Genomic DNA, 14091 nt, shown 5'->3' on the forward strand with positions numbered 1-14091 from the left:
GCAGGGACTCAGTACCGGCATTTTCAGGCCTGCGGTAACCTTTTTCATTGATGTTTCAGACAATTTGCCCCACATCTATATCGTGGTGGGAGTGGTCTGTACTGTGCTGGCACTGTTGGTGGCTGCAATTCTTTACCTCATCTGGGCAAAGCAGAGCAAGGGTAAGGAAACCAAGTGCATGTCAGGGAAGCTCCTGACCCCTTCTCCTTCTTTCTTGAGCATCAGTGCTTGGATGCTGAACTCATGGCTGTGCGGCTGCAACTCCTGCCCAAAGGGGAGGATGGAGCAGAGCTGACCATGTTGTCTGCAGGCTGCAGGGAAGCCTCTGCCTGGTACCACCACCTACCAGTGCCTGCCAGGAGCAGGGTCAACCATGCTTGTTATTCCTTGTACCTAAAACATCTGACACGCCCCTGCACCTCCTGCCCTCTGCTAGGAGCAATTCTGCAGTAAATGGAGTGAAACTCCAGAAAACTGCAGCTACTTCCCTCTGGGAAAAGATGTATATCTGCTCTTGCAGCAGTCTCTGCATGTGGGCTCACGTGCTTGGTGAAACGGGGGTGGGGGTTCTGTTGTTTCCTGAACTATATCTTTCCTTAACTATTTTTCTTCCAACAGGTAAAAGCTCACCATCTGCTAGGTAAGTGCTGATCTCCTCTAGTCAGAGTAATCCACGGGCACTCTGAGCTGGTCACCTCCGACCTGCAAACAGGGTCCCTTGGGATCGGAATTGAGCTGGATCCACAAAAGCTTGTTGTGAAAGGGAAGGCAGGAGTGCAGGCTCTGATGATCTCCCTGGTTGGGGTTCTGCCCCCACCATGATCTCATACTTAAGCATTTGACTTTTGGTGAGGCTGAACAAGTGGGTGGGAGCCAGGTTTCGAGCCTGCAGAGATGTAGCTGGACCAGCATGTGAGCAAATGCTTGCTTGGTGAGGATTCATCCTGCTGCAGGGACCTTGTATTGCATCTGAACAGCTGCTCCATCACTAAGGAAGAGGCAACAGGGCACTCGATCTGACTTGTTTTGTTCCCTCTTTCAGGTTACACGAGCCAGAGAAGAGCAGTGAGGGCACTACCCAGGTTTGTTGCTTTGACCCTGAGACCTGGGGAGGGAGAGCACCAGATGTGTGAGTGGAGGGTGGTGGTTCCTGTGTGAAACATCTTTGTGTCTCTAGTGGAGGGTGGTGGTTCCCCTGTAAAACATCTCAGTGTCTCCACGCTGTGGCTGGAGAGGGAAGAGAGGCTGCCCCAGGAATGGGGTAGCCACTTTCCAGCATCTTTTCTGCCTTTGTCCTCTCTCCTCCTCCTCCTTCTCCCAGAAAAGTCTGGGATAGTGCTGCCTGGAGAACCAGCTGTGCAATAGCCAGGCAGGCTGTTTGTGGAGTTATATTGGCACTTGGTGACGCAGCTACGAGTAAAGTTGCGATCAGCAGCAATCTGTCCATCTCATTCAGCCTCTGCCAGCTCCCACATGAGTATCACTGGGCAGGCTGGCCCCTGCCCATCCCTTCCAGGACAGGGGGATGGGGCAGCTGCAGCGGTGGCTCTTGAATCTCAGTGGTGGCTCTGAAGCCTGTCAGTGGCAGCTGTGGCTGGCGATTTGAAGATATAGTGTGGTGTAAAGTGCTGCCGCAGGATTGTCCCAGCTGGCTGCTGGCATCGTTTCCCCTGTACAAGCAGAGACTTGACCCAGGTCAAGCTGCGGCAGGATTAACTTTGTTGTGGGGTTTTGGGTTGGTGCGTGGGGTGGGCACGGGTGGCTCCTTACTCATCCTCCCAGAGGAGAAACTCTTGGTGTCTCGCACAGGATTCTGACCCCAACAACCTGACCTACGCGGACTTGAACTTTGAGAAAGAGAGGAAGACCATCCGGCGGATGGTGGAGATGAGCCAGCAGTCAGAGTATGCCTGCATACAGACAAGCCAGGCACCCGCCAGTGATGACCTCACCTATGCTGACCTGGACATGGTGCACCTCAGCAAGGCGCCCAAGCGGCCAGCCCCACGCCCTGAGGAGGCCGGCTCTGAGTACGCCAGTGTCCAGGTCACACAGAAGTGAGCAGGGCTGCGGTGGCTGTCAGGACCCTCCACCCCACGGGGAGCTGCCCTGCTCCTCCCCGGGAGGATTTTCTTGGAAGCACTGAGAGTGATGTGAAGATATGCTGCAATACCCGTGTTTTTGGGTGGAAATGCAGCCCATGTTACTGTGGGGGTCAGCTCCCATCCAGCGACCTGATTTTTGGAGGCACCTTTGTCCTGGGTCTGCTGACTCCATCCCTTCAGGATCCCCCTGTAGCCACATTGGCCACTCAGCCTCAATGCACTGGGTTTTCCCACAAGCGGGTTAAGCCAGTGGAGCAGTGGCTCCTCGGGAAGCGCCAGCTGGGCTGAGGGGATTGGGACAGTGCCTCCACACCGGCTCCCATGGGGATGCTGCTGCCCGGCCAGGCTTGCACAGCTTCCCACAGCTGCCCAGACACTGCAGGGACTGGCTGGAGCCCCTGTGCTGCCTTCTGGGGGTGTCTGCTGCCAGCGCCTGGAAAACAAACTCTGGCTTTAAAGGAAGGACCTAAGTGTCTGCCTCTCTCTTCCCAAGTGTCCCTTTGGCGGGCCCTCAGTCTCGCACCAAGGCCAATGAGGCTGGGAAGGCTGGCGAGCTGAGCCCCTCCCTGCTGTGGGCTTTCACCCCTTCTACTGCCCAGGGAGGCTCCAGAAAAGCTCCCCAGCACTGAGCATCCTCCTCCTCTTCCTCCTCCGCACAGCCTTGCCCTGCACCAGGACCCACCAGTGCTGCCCTAGGCTTGTACAAAGCGTGCAGCTCCATGCCGGCCAGGCTGCAGGTGCCACCACCAGCCTGGCCCCCCCAGGAGCTCCCCGCAGGTACTGTGTAACATGTTTTGACTGTTTGACATGTAACTGTTAATTTAGAGCTAAACCCCAATGTTTTGTGTTGTACGTGGGTGTACTGCTGTGTACTTAACACTAGAATAAGATGTGCAAAATTAAGGGTGGCGCCTCAGTAAAGACCCCTAACCCTGCAGAGTTTGAAAGAGACTTACATGACACACCCCCCCCCCCCCCTTTTCTGCTGTGGGGGCCAGGCAGGCTCCCCCCAGCCCTTCCCTGGGGACAAGTGTCTTCCATGTGCCCCCTCCCTGGGACACCGCAGGAGGCCACGACCCTGCCGTGGCTCCTGCAGCATGTCGGTGGCCTTACAGTAGTGGGCACGTATGGGGCTGGCCCTCCCTCCCCGCCCCCCAGCTGCTGGCAGGGAGGCCTGGAGGGGGGCCTGGCAATGCTTTGAGAACGTTGTGATTGTACAGACTACTTTTTTTTTTGCTTTTTGCTTGCAAGATATTTTTATAATAAAAGTGAAAAGTCTTGTGCTGCTCCTGCACATCAGCATGTCCCTGTGCTTAGGGTCATCACCTCATCATCCGTCCTGCGGGTACGTGGTGGGGGTCAGCATGTACTGCAGCAAGGTGGGGGGGCCTCATCCTGCACAGCCCTGCAGTGCACTGCAGAGGGAGGGAGGAAGGTGAGGAAGATGGTGGCAGCAGCAGGAGGAGGTTGAGGCCAGGATGGGGGCTATGGCAATGGTCCCTCTGGGCAGCATGAATGAGGGGAGAACAGACCAGGGTCTGGCTGGTTCTCCCCATGCAGCCTGGCTGCATCTTCAGGTGCCCCCTTCTATGGGAGGTGAGCTGGAACTGGGGTGCCCAAACAGGTGCAGGCAGGCTGGGTGCTAGCTGCAGCCTGTACCACAGGTGAGCTGAGCGTGCCAGTGCTCTGCAGTGACACCGCCCCCCCACCCCAGAACTGGTGGCTCGGCTGTGTCTGGTACACAAGCTGGGTCTCACCAGGGCTGGGAACTGCGGCATGAGGCTTTTCATGGTGATGAGTAATGCGGAGAGTGGGGCTATGAAGTTCAAAAGGGAATTTGTTGCCCAGGCTGGGCTTTCTTAGCACTGAGCTGCTGCCAGTGGGGTCATGCCATCCTCAATGTGAATGGGAAGGGGTCAGCTTGGCCACTGCCCTCAGCACGGCTGCCCCTTCCCATCTGGGGCAGCTGCTGGGATTCTCAAGGGAGCCTCCCCCGGGTGCTGCTGGGGGGAGTGGGCAGCCCCATGCTGCCATGCTGTGGGAGGTGCCCTGCTAGCACCCTGCATGCACCTGGGCTGGGCAGAGCATCAGTGCCTTGCCCTTGCTTGGCTGTGGGGGGCCGTGCCTCCCCTGGGGGCACAGCTTCAGAGATGGCAGCAATGGGGGGTGTGGGGTCCCACAGCCCCTTTGGCACCCATGACATGGGGAGGGTACCACTGCTGCTACCTGCAGGTCTTGCAGCCAGCACCCCTGGCACCCCAGCCCTGGGCACCCATGGCCAGCTGGCTGGCCCCCCATGCCCCGGCTTGGGGTGTGTAGGCCCCTCATGCCAAAGTCTTGATCTGCCCCACAAAGCCCAGGGCCACGGACAAAGCTGACCCTCAGCACCCGGCACAGCTTTGGCTTCGTTGGCATCTGCCTTTTATTGGTTGCGGAGGGAGCAGGGGCTGGGAGGTAGGTCTGACCCTGCCTCTGGGGGTCATTCTCAGGAAGGGGAAGCCCGGGGGGACCAGGCAGGTGCTGGAACATGGCGAGTGGCTTGGGGAGTTGGGATTGTGCTCAGCCAGCTGCCTGCCCTGGTGATGGTGCTGCAGTGCAAGCTCTGCCCAGCTGCCTCTCCCAAGGCTGTGCTGGCAGCTTGAGCTGTCTCCCAGCACATCATCCTGTCCCGGCTCATCCTTCCCGGTGCTCAGAGGCCATTGCCCCTTATATCAGCTGTGATGGTTTCCAGACCCTGCTGCACTTCTGCAGCTGCAGGAAGGTGGAGGATGCATGTCCCCTCCTCAATTTGCCCCAGGGAGCCCAAGGGTAAGACCCGCAGCCAGAGGTGTGGCACTGTCCTCTTGATGCACAGGGTCCCTAAAGGATGGGCAGGTGAACCAGAGAGGGTCAGGTGGGGAGGGGGACCCATGGTCTGCTGGGGGAATGAGGCAGGGATGATGCTGGCCACACCAGCCTGGGCAGGGGATGGGGCCAGGGGTGTGATGGCACAGTGTGGGGACTGTGGTGCTCCCTATCCCATGCCTGGCTCTATAGGTCTGAGACCTCTCCTGAGTAGGCACTGGGGTCCTCATCCGACCGTGTGGTCACCTTGAACTGCCGCCTCAGGAAGCCCCCGTAGCGCTTCTGATTGTCCCACTTGAGCTTGGGCCGGATCCGGCGCATGAAGCCGCCGTAACGCTTGTGCAGCTCTGCCAGCTCCTGCCCCTCAGCCCCGGCGCTCGTGGGCTCCTCGCCCCCATCACCCACTAGCCCTGGCCCCGGGTAGTCCTCAGGGGCTGCCCGCTCCCAAGGCTTGCGGCTGAAGCCCCCAAATTTCTTGCTGAGGCCACCCTTGCTGTGGGCATTCTCACGCAGCAGGGAGAGCAGCTTTCCCTTGGACATCTTCTTCATGAAGCCGCCGTAGCGCTTGGCTGGTGCCAGCGGCAGCTCCCTGGGACCCAGTTCCCGCTCCGGTTCTGCCTCGTCCTCCACCTCCTGAGGGGCTGGGTCTGTCCCCTCGGCCAGGGCCACCAGCGGGGCCAGGAGTGCCAGCGCCTTCCTGCATGTCTCCCACACAGGGCTGGGTAGTGAGGAGCCCTGGCACTCCCACAGGCACATCTGCAAGACAGCGGCCCAGGGGCACCCACTGGCATCACTCTGCTGCATGGGGTGGTTCCCCCCACCTTCCTCCCACCCTACTCAGAGGGTACCCCAAGCCCAGAGGTCTGCACCCACCATGCTGCAAAGCTCAGTGTGGAGCCAAAGCTTGCACATTCCCAGCACCCTAGGGTGCCCATTACCACCATGCTGGCAGCACCCAGGTCTGCTGACCGTGCACTGGCATGTGACACCCCTGCTGCTGTGACACCCCCACACTCACCCCCCACCCCCGCTGGATAACAGCTGCATGGGGCCAGTACTCACCAGGGGCCAGACACTGCTCTCAGCGCTGTGGGTCTGGGCCGCGCAGAGGGAGCATTGGGTTGCGCAGTCAGCAGATGCCACCGCGGCCAGGGAGAGGCAGAGCACCAGTGCCAGCACCTGCCGTGCCATCTTACCCTGCAGCCACTGCCTGGGGAGGGTGAGACAGCACAGAGCCCATCACCTTCACCGCACCAGCCCCAAGGAGCCCATCACTGCCCCATTGGCACCCTTAGTGTGGGGCACCTACCCCCTCCACCTGCACGGCCGCTGCTGGGGATGTGCACCAGGATCTGTGTCCATGCCTGTGACTCACCTCCAGGAGCTGCTCCTGGGTCCCAGGGCAGGAAGAGAAGAGGACAGGAGTGACCACCTGTGGGGATGCCACAGAATGCGATCCCCTACCCTGGCCTTGGCAGAATCCCTGAGCTGCAGTCAGGACCCCGGGGCCACCGAGGTCCTCAGGGCCAGGACAACAATCCCATCCCATCATCTCCTCCACCACTCCTTCCGTACCATTGGAAAGAAAAGCCCTTTTTTCCTTTTAGAATTGAGTTTCTCTGCAATATTGCAATTGCCGTGTTTGCGTGGCATGGAGGGGATGAATCACCGGCTCTCCCCCTTGGCCTTGGGGAAGAAAAGGACCACGACTGGAGCTGCTGGCAGAAAAGGGACAGGGGGATGCCTTCACCTGGTACAGACTCACCCCAGGTGCTGTACCCCGTGCCCGGGCAGCCCCAGCTCCCCTCCCTCCCACCTGCTGCTTCTGCTCTGCTGGTGCACTAAGAAGGAGGGAGAAAAAGATGCAAGCCTACCTGTGAGCCATGATCACCATCCTTCAGCCTGCCGGGAACCATGCCAGAGCCTCTCACCTCGGCGGATGAGGCCACGGAGGTCTGAACACATCGTGCAATGGCTGGGAGAGGGGCTGTGCTGGCGGCAGTGCCTGGCCCCAGCTGTAGTGCCACCAGACCGCAGTGCCACAGGGAACACGGCGGCACTGGGAGCAAAAGCTCCCACCCCAAAGGGGTGCACTGGCAGCAAGCACCCCCTTGCCTCCTTGGCTGCTTTTATCTGGGGTGGAAAGGCATGACCCAGAGGGATCTGTTACACATTAATGACGCATATTAGAGACACTTGTATTCTCCAGCAGTATCTGCTAATGTACTGTAATTGGTACTGACGAAGAAATGTTAATGCCACAGTATTAATTCATGCTAGATTAAAATGTAATTTGAATTATCTGCACCATCGTGTGTCAAGCTGTCTGCATTCCTCAGCTGCACACGCACCTGCTCTGTGTAGTCTTAAGTGCATCGCCCCAACTTGCCCTGGCAGAGCAGTGGGCAGCAGGGCAGGCAGATGCCCAGGATGAGCAGGGGCACAGCAGGACTTCAGCCAGCCTTTGCCACTGAAGCACAGTGATGGTCCCTTACTGCCTCACCACCACCAAGACAACACCAATGAGCGGGGACTCACCAGCCATGCAGATAGGTGCCAGCTGCAGCACCAAGGGGAATGAAGGTCCTAAGAACAACAGCTAGCTGCTTCCCACTGGGAACCTTTTACCCAGCTACTTCCCCTCCCTTGCCCCTGCCGTGCTCCTCCGCTGTCGGCAGCCCTGTGCTGTGGCAGCCGAAGAATCAGAGACATGATGGCACTCAGAGGAGCTGCAGCTCTCCAGGGCACAGTGGGGCCAAGGATCCTCTGTGCCCAGGCACCCTGGGACATCCCACTGCAAGCGTACCTTGTCCAGGCGGTGCCACGAATGCCCCTGCACTGCTCTGCACACTCCTGCTGCAGGGGTGAGGAAGGACTGGCAAAGCTGGGGCAGGAAAAGGGGAGAAAAACAAAAGGCTTTGGACAAAAGTAAAAAGAAGCAGCACACAAAAGGAGGAGGAAGAAAAGCAGAGTTAGAGCTCAATCCTATGTTACCTGGAGGAGCCCTGAGGCTCTGGAGACATCCCTCCTGCAGAACACGACAGGATCATGGCAGCATCTGGCATTGCCAGCAGTGGGTGCCAGCCGCCACGGATACCCTCAGCATGTCCTACCTGTGTCAGGCATCTGCTGGGGTCCGCTCCTCCCAGTCCCATTCCATTTGAGTTTCGGTGCCGAGGCTTTGCTCGTGTGTGGAAAAGCCCCGAGCTGCATCCATGCACCCTTGGGGCTGGTTACAGACTTGGCAGCCCAAGGAGGGATGAGGAATCAGGACTGTGTGTGCCAGGTGGCACAGAGACCAATCCCCCCATTACAATTAACCTGTAATTATTTCTAGTGTGGGATGTGAATAGCTCTCCCAGGCTGAGCAGGTCTCTCCTCCCACACAGGTCTAACTCAGGCAGGTTAGGACCCTGCAGAGATTTCTGGTGGAGAAAAGGAATCACCTTCCAGCCATTCCTTTTCTCGCCTTTAAAGATGACCTGGAAACATCTTTAGGACAAGGCTTCTCAAAAAAGCTCATGACTTTTGGAAAAGAATCACATCAAAACCCAGCGCTGCAGCCGCTGCTGCTGCTTGAGCCAAGTGGTGGAGGCAAAAACCTCCCCCCATCCTCTCCTCCCACTCCCTTTGCCCGCACAAGCTCTGGGTTGCCCCCACAGCAAGGGTGGCAGATGTGGCATCGGCATCAAAACGAACCCCAGCAAAACTCTGGACAGCAGTTCGCAGCCTATAAAAGCACTTGAGGGATGAGAGGAGCACCTGCGGCCAGCACCTGCAGGAGCCCCTCAGAATAACGCAAGAAGCCCAACCATGACCCACTCTCTGCACCGCTGCTTGGGGCTGCTTTTAAACAGAGTCACTCTTTGGTGAGCAGGAATGATACCCCAGCTGTGCCCACGCGACGGGAGCAGGACGGTGACCCTGGCAGCCCTACCTGCCGCTGCTTATTGTCCTGCCGAGCACCCACTTCAACAAGTCAGGATGGGTCGTGGGTGTTCTTCTGCGGGCGTCAGGCTGAGCCGGTCATCAGTGGCGGTGGCAAGGCCACGCTGGCTGGTGGCCCTGCAGCGGTGCCCGGGGTGCCCACCGGACTCACCGCCCGCTGGCTCCCGCCCCGCTTTTATGGCCACGGAGTCTCCTCCTGCAGCGGGGCCCGGCTGCATTCGGCGCCGCGGAGCCAATCGGGGCGAGGTAAGCTGTGAATAATCAGCCCCGCAGCATCCTCACCACCTCCCGAGCAGGCTTTCCCGCTGTGCCAGGGCCTGGGGACAGGGTGCGTGTCCTGCTGCTACACTGCTATCGGTTGCATCCCTCAGGGACCCCTGTCGGGCCCAGCCTTAGTCCTCAGGGCAAAAATATGCGCCCCAAACACAGGAGGTGGCAGGGGATGGGGGATAGGGTCTGTTGCCCCCCTTCCAGCTGCATGCTAGAGGAGTTCGGCTGCCAGGGGTGTGAAGCCTCCCTGGGCACCAAATCCAAATCCTGCCCAAGAAGGAGGAGGGGGTGAAGCCCTAACCCCACACCCCGCTTCCCTGGCTGGGGAGAGGCACCATCCTCATGGCAATGCCAAGGAGAGGAGAGAGCATGTCTGAAGCCACTGGGAAGGGCAAGAGGGTCTTCACGCCCCAGGAAAGGCTGCCCCCCTCCACCCCGACCCACACAGCGCAGCAGCGGTTGGGCAGCAAAGCCCTTGCAGGGAAGCCCCCCACCTCCGCACCGTTGGGGCTTGGACCCACCAGGCTTCCCCTCCTACACTCCTGAGGGCAAACCCAAGGAGATGAGCCAAAGTGGCAGGGGGAGCAGGGTGGGGGGATGGAGACCCCTCCATCTTTCCACTCAGCCCTGATTCCCGTTCACACTTTTCCAAGCCTGATTTGGGGGTGAAGGAGGGCAGCGCTGAGCAATGCCAGTGCACCCCCCCAGCCCACAAATCACCACCCCCCTGCACCATGCCCTGACAGAGGCACGGGGCTGGGGGGTCCAGGGCACAGACCCCACAGGGCCAGGCCAGCCTGTCCCGGCCCCTGCAGCTCTGGCGGGTGCAAGTGCATCCCACGCACCACCAGCAGCGCAGCCCATCCTCTCGCCTTCGAGATGGAGCTATTTTTACCGGAGCTCAAGAGGGATGTTTCCCAGCAACCTGCCTTTCTCCCCGGCTCGAACAGCAGCTGCCGGACCCGGTGCCCCCTGCTCAGCCCTCCTGATGCCGGTGAGGGACGTGGGGGCCATCAATATGGCCGGGACGCTCCACTGGGCATCCAGCAGCCACAGCTGGGCGAGCAGTGCAGCCTGCATCAGCTGACCATGGTTCCCTCTCCCCAGGGCTTGTGGCCACCTCCACTAGCACCTGTGTTTGGGGTGCCAGGCTCTGCTCCCCAGAAAGCACATGGCACCCCATGACGTTTTCTTGGAGGTGGATTTTTAGCTCACGCAGGCTGGGGCTGTACCAGCACGGAGGGACCAAGGGAGCAGGGCACCGGGGCAGAGGGGTGCCGAGGGCGGCAACGCAAGGGCAGAGCATCCTGCACCTCCCCAGGGCCAACGGAGGAGATATCCCCTGTGGGACCCATGCCAGGAGGTGGCAGTCCTGCGGTGAGGGAAGACAGAGCATGGGCCCTGTGGGTTGCATGGGCAGAGGGCAGCCACGGCCCCCCCTTCGCTACAGTGTGCTGGGCTGTGCTGGCACAGAGCAAAGCCAAGAAGAACAAAATGCAACGACAAACCACCACAGACACCCTCGACCAGGGGCTGTGGGCGTCCCTTGCTGCTGGGACTAGCAGTCTTGCGGGCAACACAGACACAGTGGGGAGGAGCATTTCTTACACCAAACCCATTATTTCCATCAAATAGACCTCCCAAACCATAAAGTCCATCCCTAAAGCCCAGCCTCCCTGGCTCAACCTGCCCATTATGTAGGCAAATGGCTCTGTCCAGGAGCCATGTCTCTGGGTGAGAGCAAGAGCATCACCCCAAAGGCTGGTGCCTGCCTGAGGACATGGAGCATGGAAGGGAGCAGCGTGGCCACGGCTGCCGACAACTCCCCACCCCAAAAACAGACCTGCTTGCAGCACCCCTCTGGAACCCAATGGTCTGGGGTGCAGCTGCCTCCCTGTGCAGGGCTATTGCACCAAAGGTAGATGCACTTCTGGGGATGGAGCAAACCCTGCAGGCACAGAGAGAAAAGTAATTTGTAATAAGGTTCCTTCCTCAGGGCTGACTCCCTTTGCTCCAGGAGGGAGGTTGAGTTACTCCTGTACCTAGAGCAGAGTTGCCTTATTTTCTGTGTGCTGCAGATGTGCTGAGCTGGGTGAGAGGGTCCTCCACAGGGCCGGTCACAGTCTGCGCAGGCATGGGGGGGTGACAGGGCCCCCCAGGAAAGGAGCTACGAACAAGCCCACCCACCAGCAAGTTTAATTAATATTCATCTGTCGCTTTCTAATGGGAAACTGCCTCTGAGTCACACTGACATTTCCCTGGGACAATGGTAATTAAGCACCTGGGTAAGAGAAATGTGCAGTAATAGAAAAGTTTTCTTGACTACATGAGTGAAAAGCTGGTTTGGTGAGGAGGGGGACGAGTGTGTGTACCAAGCTCCCGTGAAAGCAAGTGGGAGTTAATGGCAGCTAACGTCACACAGCACTGCCACTCTGCCCAGATGCCCCCAGTCCCTCCCTGGGGACTCGCACCCAGACCAGACAGGGCACCTCGAGGGTGCCCAGCTCCCCACCCTGGGATGGGGTAAATATGGTCCGTGGGCGGGACGAGCTCTGCCAGCCGCTTGGGCTGTCCCCACGCAGGGGGACTGTGGCCCGGCGCCACCAGCAGGAGCATCCCATGGGAAGGCAGTCACTCTGCTGCAGTTCCTCCAGCACTGTCAGCTTTATCCTATTCAGTGGGACGGGGCTTTTCCAGAAATGGCTCCATTGCTTATGCTTTCTCCTGGCCCTAAAGCAATGCCAAGCTGCCATGGGCAGGAGATGGCTTTCCCACAGGCGGCTGTGGGCACAGACAGGCCAGCAAGGGCTGCTTGTGGCTGCTGCTGGGTGAGGGATGTGCTGGCCATATTTTTTGGGCCACAAGAGACCCTAACAGCTCTGTGGGGAGAACTGCCCAGAAGGGCTAAGCCTGGGGGTCTGTTCCCAGCTGCCCATGGGAGCTGTGCGGTCTCCAGCTGACCACAACAACACTGGAGCAAACCTCCAGCTGCACTGGCACGATCTGAGGCAGATACCAGGCAGACAGTGCGGAGCAGGGGGAGGTCACCACTGTGGGGGATGCAGCAGCGGGCAGAAGAGCAGCATGGCACCAGGAGCGGATTCAGCCCCTGCCTGCATCACGTCACGGTGCCTCAAGGTCACCATGTAGCCCAGGTGGGCACATGTGTGGGCACGCAGTGACCTCCCTGCGTGGGCAGGACGCACAAGAAGCCACTCAATGCTGGTACAAAAAGCAGAGGCCATGTGAATACAGCGAGTCATGCCGCCGCCATTGTCCCTGCCGCCAGCACGCACTGCGCCAGCTGCTGAGACGCACCAGGAGCACAGGGCTGCGGCATGGCCCCCTCAGCCCCCAGCCAGGAGGTGAAGTGGCTCCATTTAAGAACAAATTGAGTTAAAACCACTTGCAGGAGCTGCAGCATGGGCTGTGCCACCATACCGTAGAGGGTCAGCCCTGCTGTGGGAGCCATCACCAACCCTGCACACTAGGCCCTGGGTGCTGGTGGCTCTGGGGGTCTCCATCCGCCCCAGGAGGGGACCAGCACGATACAGCCCAGAGTTGCTGTGGGCTGTGTGACCACAATGGCACATACTTCAGACGTGAGTCAAGAAACCAGTAATTCTTTGATCTCTTCTGTAAACTGGCTCTGCAGATGCTCTCTTTGACTGTCCACAGAGTACCTACCGCTAACACCACCCATATAGGGGGGCAGGAAAATGCGGGGAGAAGAGGCTGCAAAAAAAACTGTTAGGGGGTTTGATTGCTGTTCCCTCCTGCAGCTCACAGGGACCGGCATGGTGGCAGGCGAAGCCCCTATCCTGGGGGCTGCCAGGTGCCCACCCCCAGCAGCACCAGGCCCAGCAGCCCAGCGCCAGGATCAGACGCCCTGCGCTACCCGGGGTGGACAGATGCTCATTAAGCCCCTGGCTGGGAGGTGAGGAGCAGTTTGGGTGTGGTGTGTGGGACATGGACCCCTGCATTGGGATGCAGCCATCCCACACCATGCGCCTGTGGGAACACCACAGCCAAACCAGCCCCGCGGGGAGCCAGGACCCATGTCACAGGGAACGTGGCCATGCCAGGGGGACACACTGCAGCCCCAGGGGCTCCCACCTGGCCCCCACTGTCCCTCAGGGTCCCGGTGTACCACAGTCACTGCACCCCATCTGGGTGATCCGAGCCAAGGGCACCCAGCGGGCACCACGCTGCCCCACGCCAGCCACCAAAACCCCCGGCTGCACCAGTGCCTGCCTACCCCGGTCCCCAGGGCAGGGGGGTGATGCCCCCCCCAGGATCTCAGCGACTTTCCCAGGGAACTTCCAGCTGCAAACCTCCCAGTGAGCCGCGGGAGCAGGGTCAGACCGTCCTGGCAGGGTAAGCGGAGCGTCCAGGAGGGTCCCCCTAATGCCACCGGGGCTCTCAAATCGGCCCCAATTCCGCCCTTCCCGGTGCGGCTGCACATCCCCGGTGCGCCGACCCCCTTTGCACCGCGCGGCTACCGCCGCTGCACAGCGCCCGGGGAATGCCCCCCTTCCCGGTGCACCGAGCACAGCCCCGCGATGCACCGCTCCTCCCCTCCCCGGATGCACCGACCGTCCCCGCCGTTACATAACGGGTTATGTCAGGGCGCGCGGCCCCGCTCTCATCCCGACGCCGCCGCACGCGGCTCGCCTTAGGTGAGCCCCGCGGGCTCCCGCCGCACGGCGCTGCCTCCCCCATGACCGGCCTGTTTACACCGGGGCGGAGCGCACCACGGCGGCGGGGGGCGGGGGGGGGGCCAGCCGCCGCGTTGAACCCCCGCCGCGCTGAGGGACCCCGGACGCGCGGCGCCCCGGCTACCGGACACGGTGTGGTGCGGCCGAGTTGCCGCCGCCAAGGCCCGCCCCGCCGGTGTGGGGAGGCCGGGTACCATCGCGGCGCC

At 60.2% G+C, this 14091-nt stretch overlaps 2 protein-coding genes across 4 annotated transcripts in view; one reads left to right on the forward strand and one right to left on the reverse strand.

The window, feature by feature from the left end:
- LOC142063926 (tyrosine-protein phosphatase non-receptor type substrate 1-like) overlaps positions 1-3399 on the forward strand; it is a 29918-nt gene extending 26519 nt beyond the window's left edge. For both annotated transcript variants that reach the window (XM_075108341.1, XM_075108340.1), the window contains 4 exons: positions 60-161; positions 619-640; positions 1043-1082; positions 1810-3399. In XM_075108341.1, coding sequence (XP_074964442.1) covers positions 60-161; positions 619-640; positions 1043-1082; positions 1810-2061 — 416 coding nt within the window. In that variant the 3' untranslated portion in view covers positions 2062-3399. The remainder of the gene's footprint in view (positions 1-59; positions 162-618; positions 641-1042; positions 1083-1809) is intronic.
- A 1110-nt stretch (positions 3400-4509) lies between these two features.
- PDYN (prodynorphin) lies at positions 4510-13921 on the reverse strand. Of its 2 annotated transcripts, none has more exons than XM_075108408.1 (3): positions 6325-13921; positions 6012-6159; positions 4510-5705 (listed from the first exon to the last, which is right to left on the reverse strand). In XM_075108408.1, exons 2-3 carry the CDS (start codon positions 6138-6140, stop codon positions 5136-5138), a joined length of 699 nt encoding a protein of 232 aa, XP_074964509.1. In that variant the 5' UTR covers positions 6141-6159; positions 6325-13921; the 3' UTR covers positions 4510-5135. The 2 variants fall into 2 exon arrangements, with proteins under 2 accessions (XP_074964509.1, XP_074964508.1); XM_075108407.1 differs by having other exon boundaries at positions 6259-13921.
- Between the last annotated feature and the right edge of the window lie 170 nt (positions 13922-14091).

Source organism: Phalacrocorax aristotelis, chromosome 13, assembly GCF_949628215.1.
Source record: "Phalacrocorax aristotelis chromosome 13, bGulAri2.1, whole genome shotgun sequence".
NCBI classification, from domain to species: Eukaryota; Metazoa; Chordata; class Aves; order Suliformes; family Phalacrocoracidae; genus Phalacrocorax; species Phalacrocorax aristotelis.

Excerpts from the sequence above, each read along its gene's own strand:
- PDYN (XM_075108407.1), bottom strand. The coding sequence starts at position 6,311 with ATGGACACAGATCCTGGTGCACATCCCCAGCAGCGGCCGTGCAGGTGG. Across the intron at positions 6,160-6,258 it reads CGGCCGTGCAGGTGGAGGGG|GCAGTGGCTGCAGGGTAAGA; the intron begins GTAGGTGCCCCA and ends CACCCTCCCCAG. Across the intron at positions 5,706-6,011 it reads AGAGCAGTGTCTGGCCCCTG|ATGTGCCTGTGGGAGTGCCA; the intron begins GTGAGTACTGGC and ends GCTGTCTTGCAG.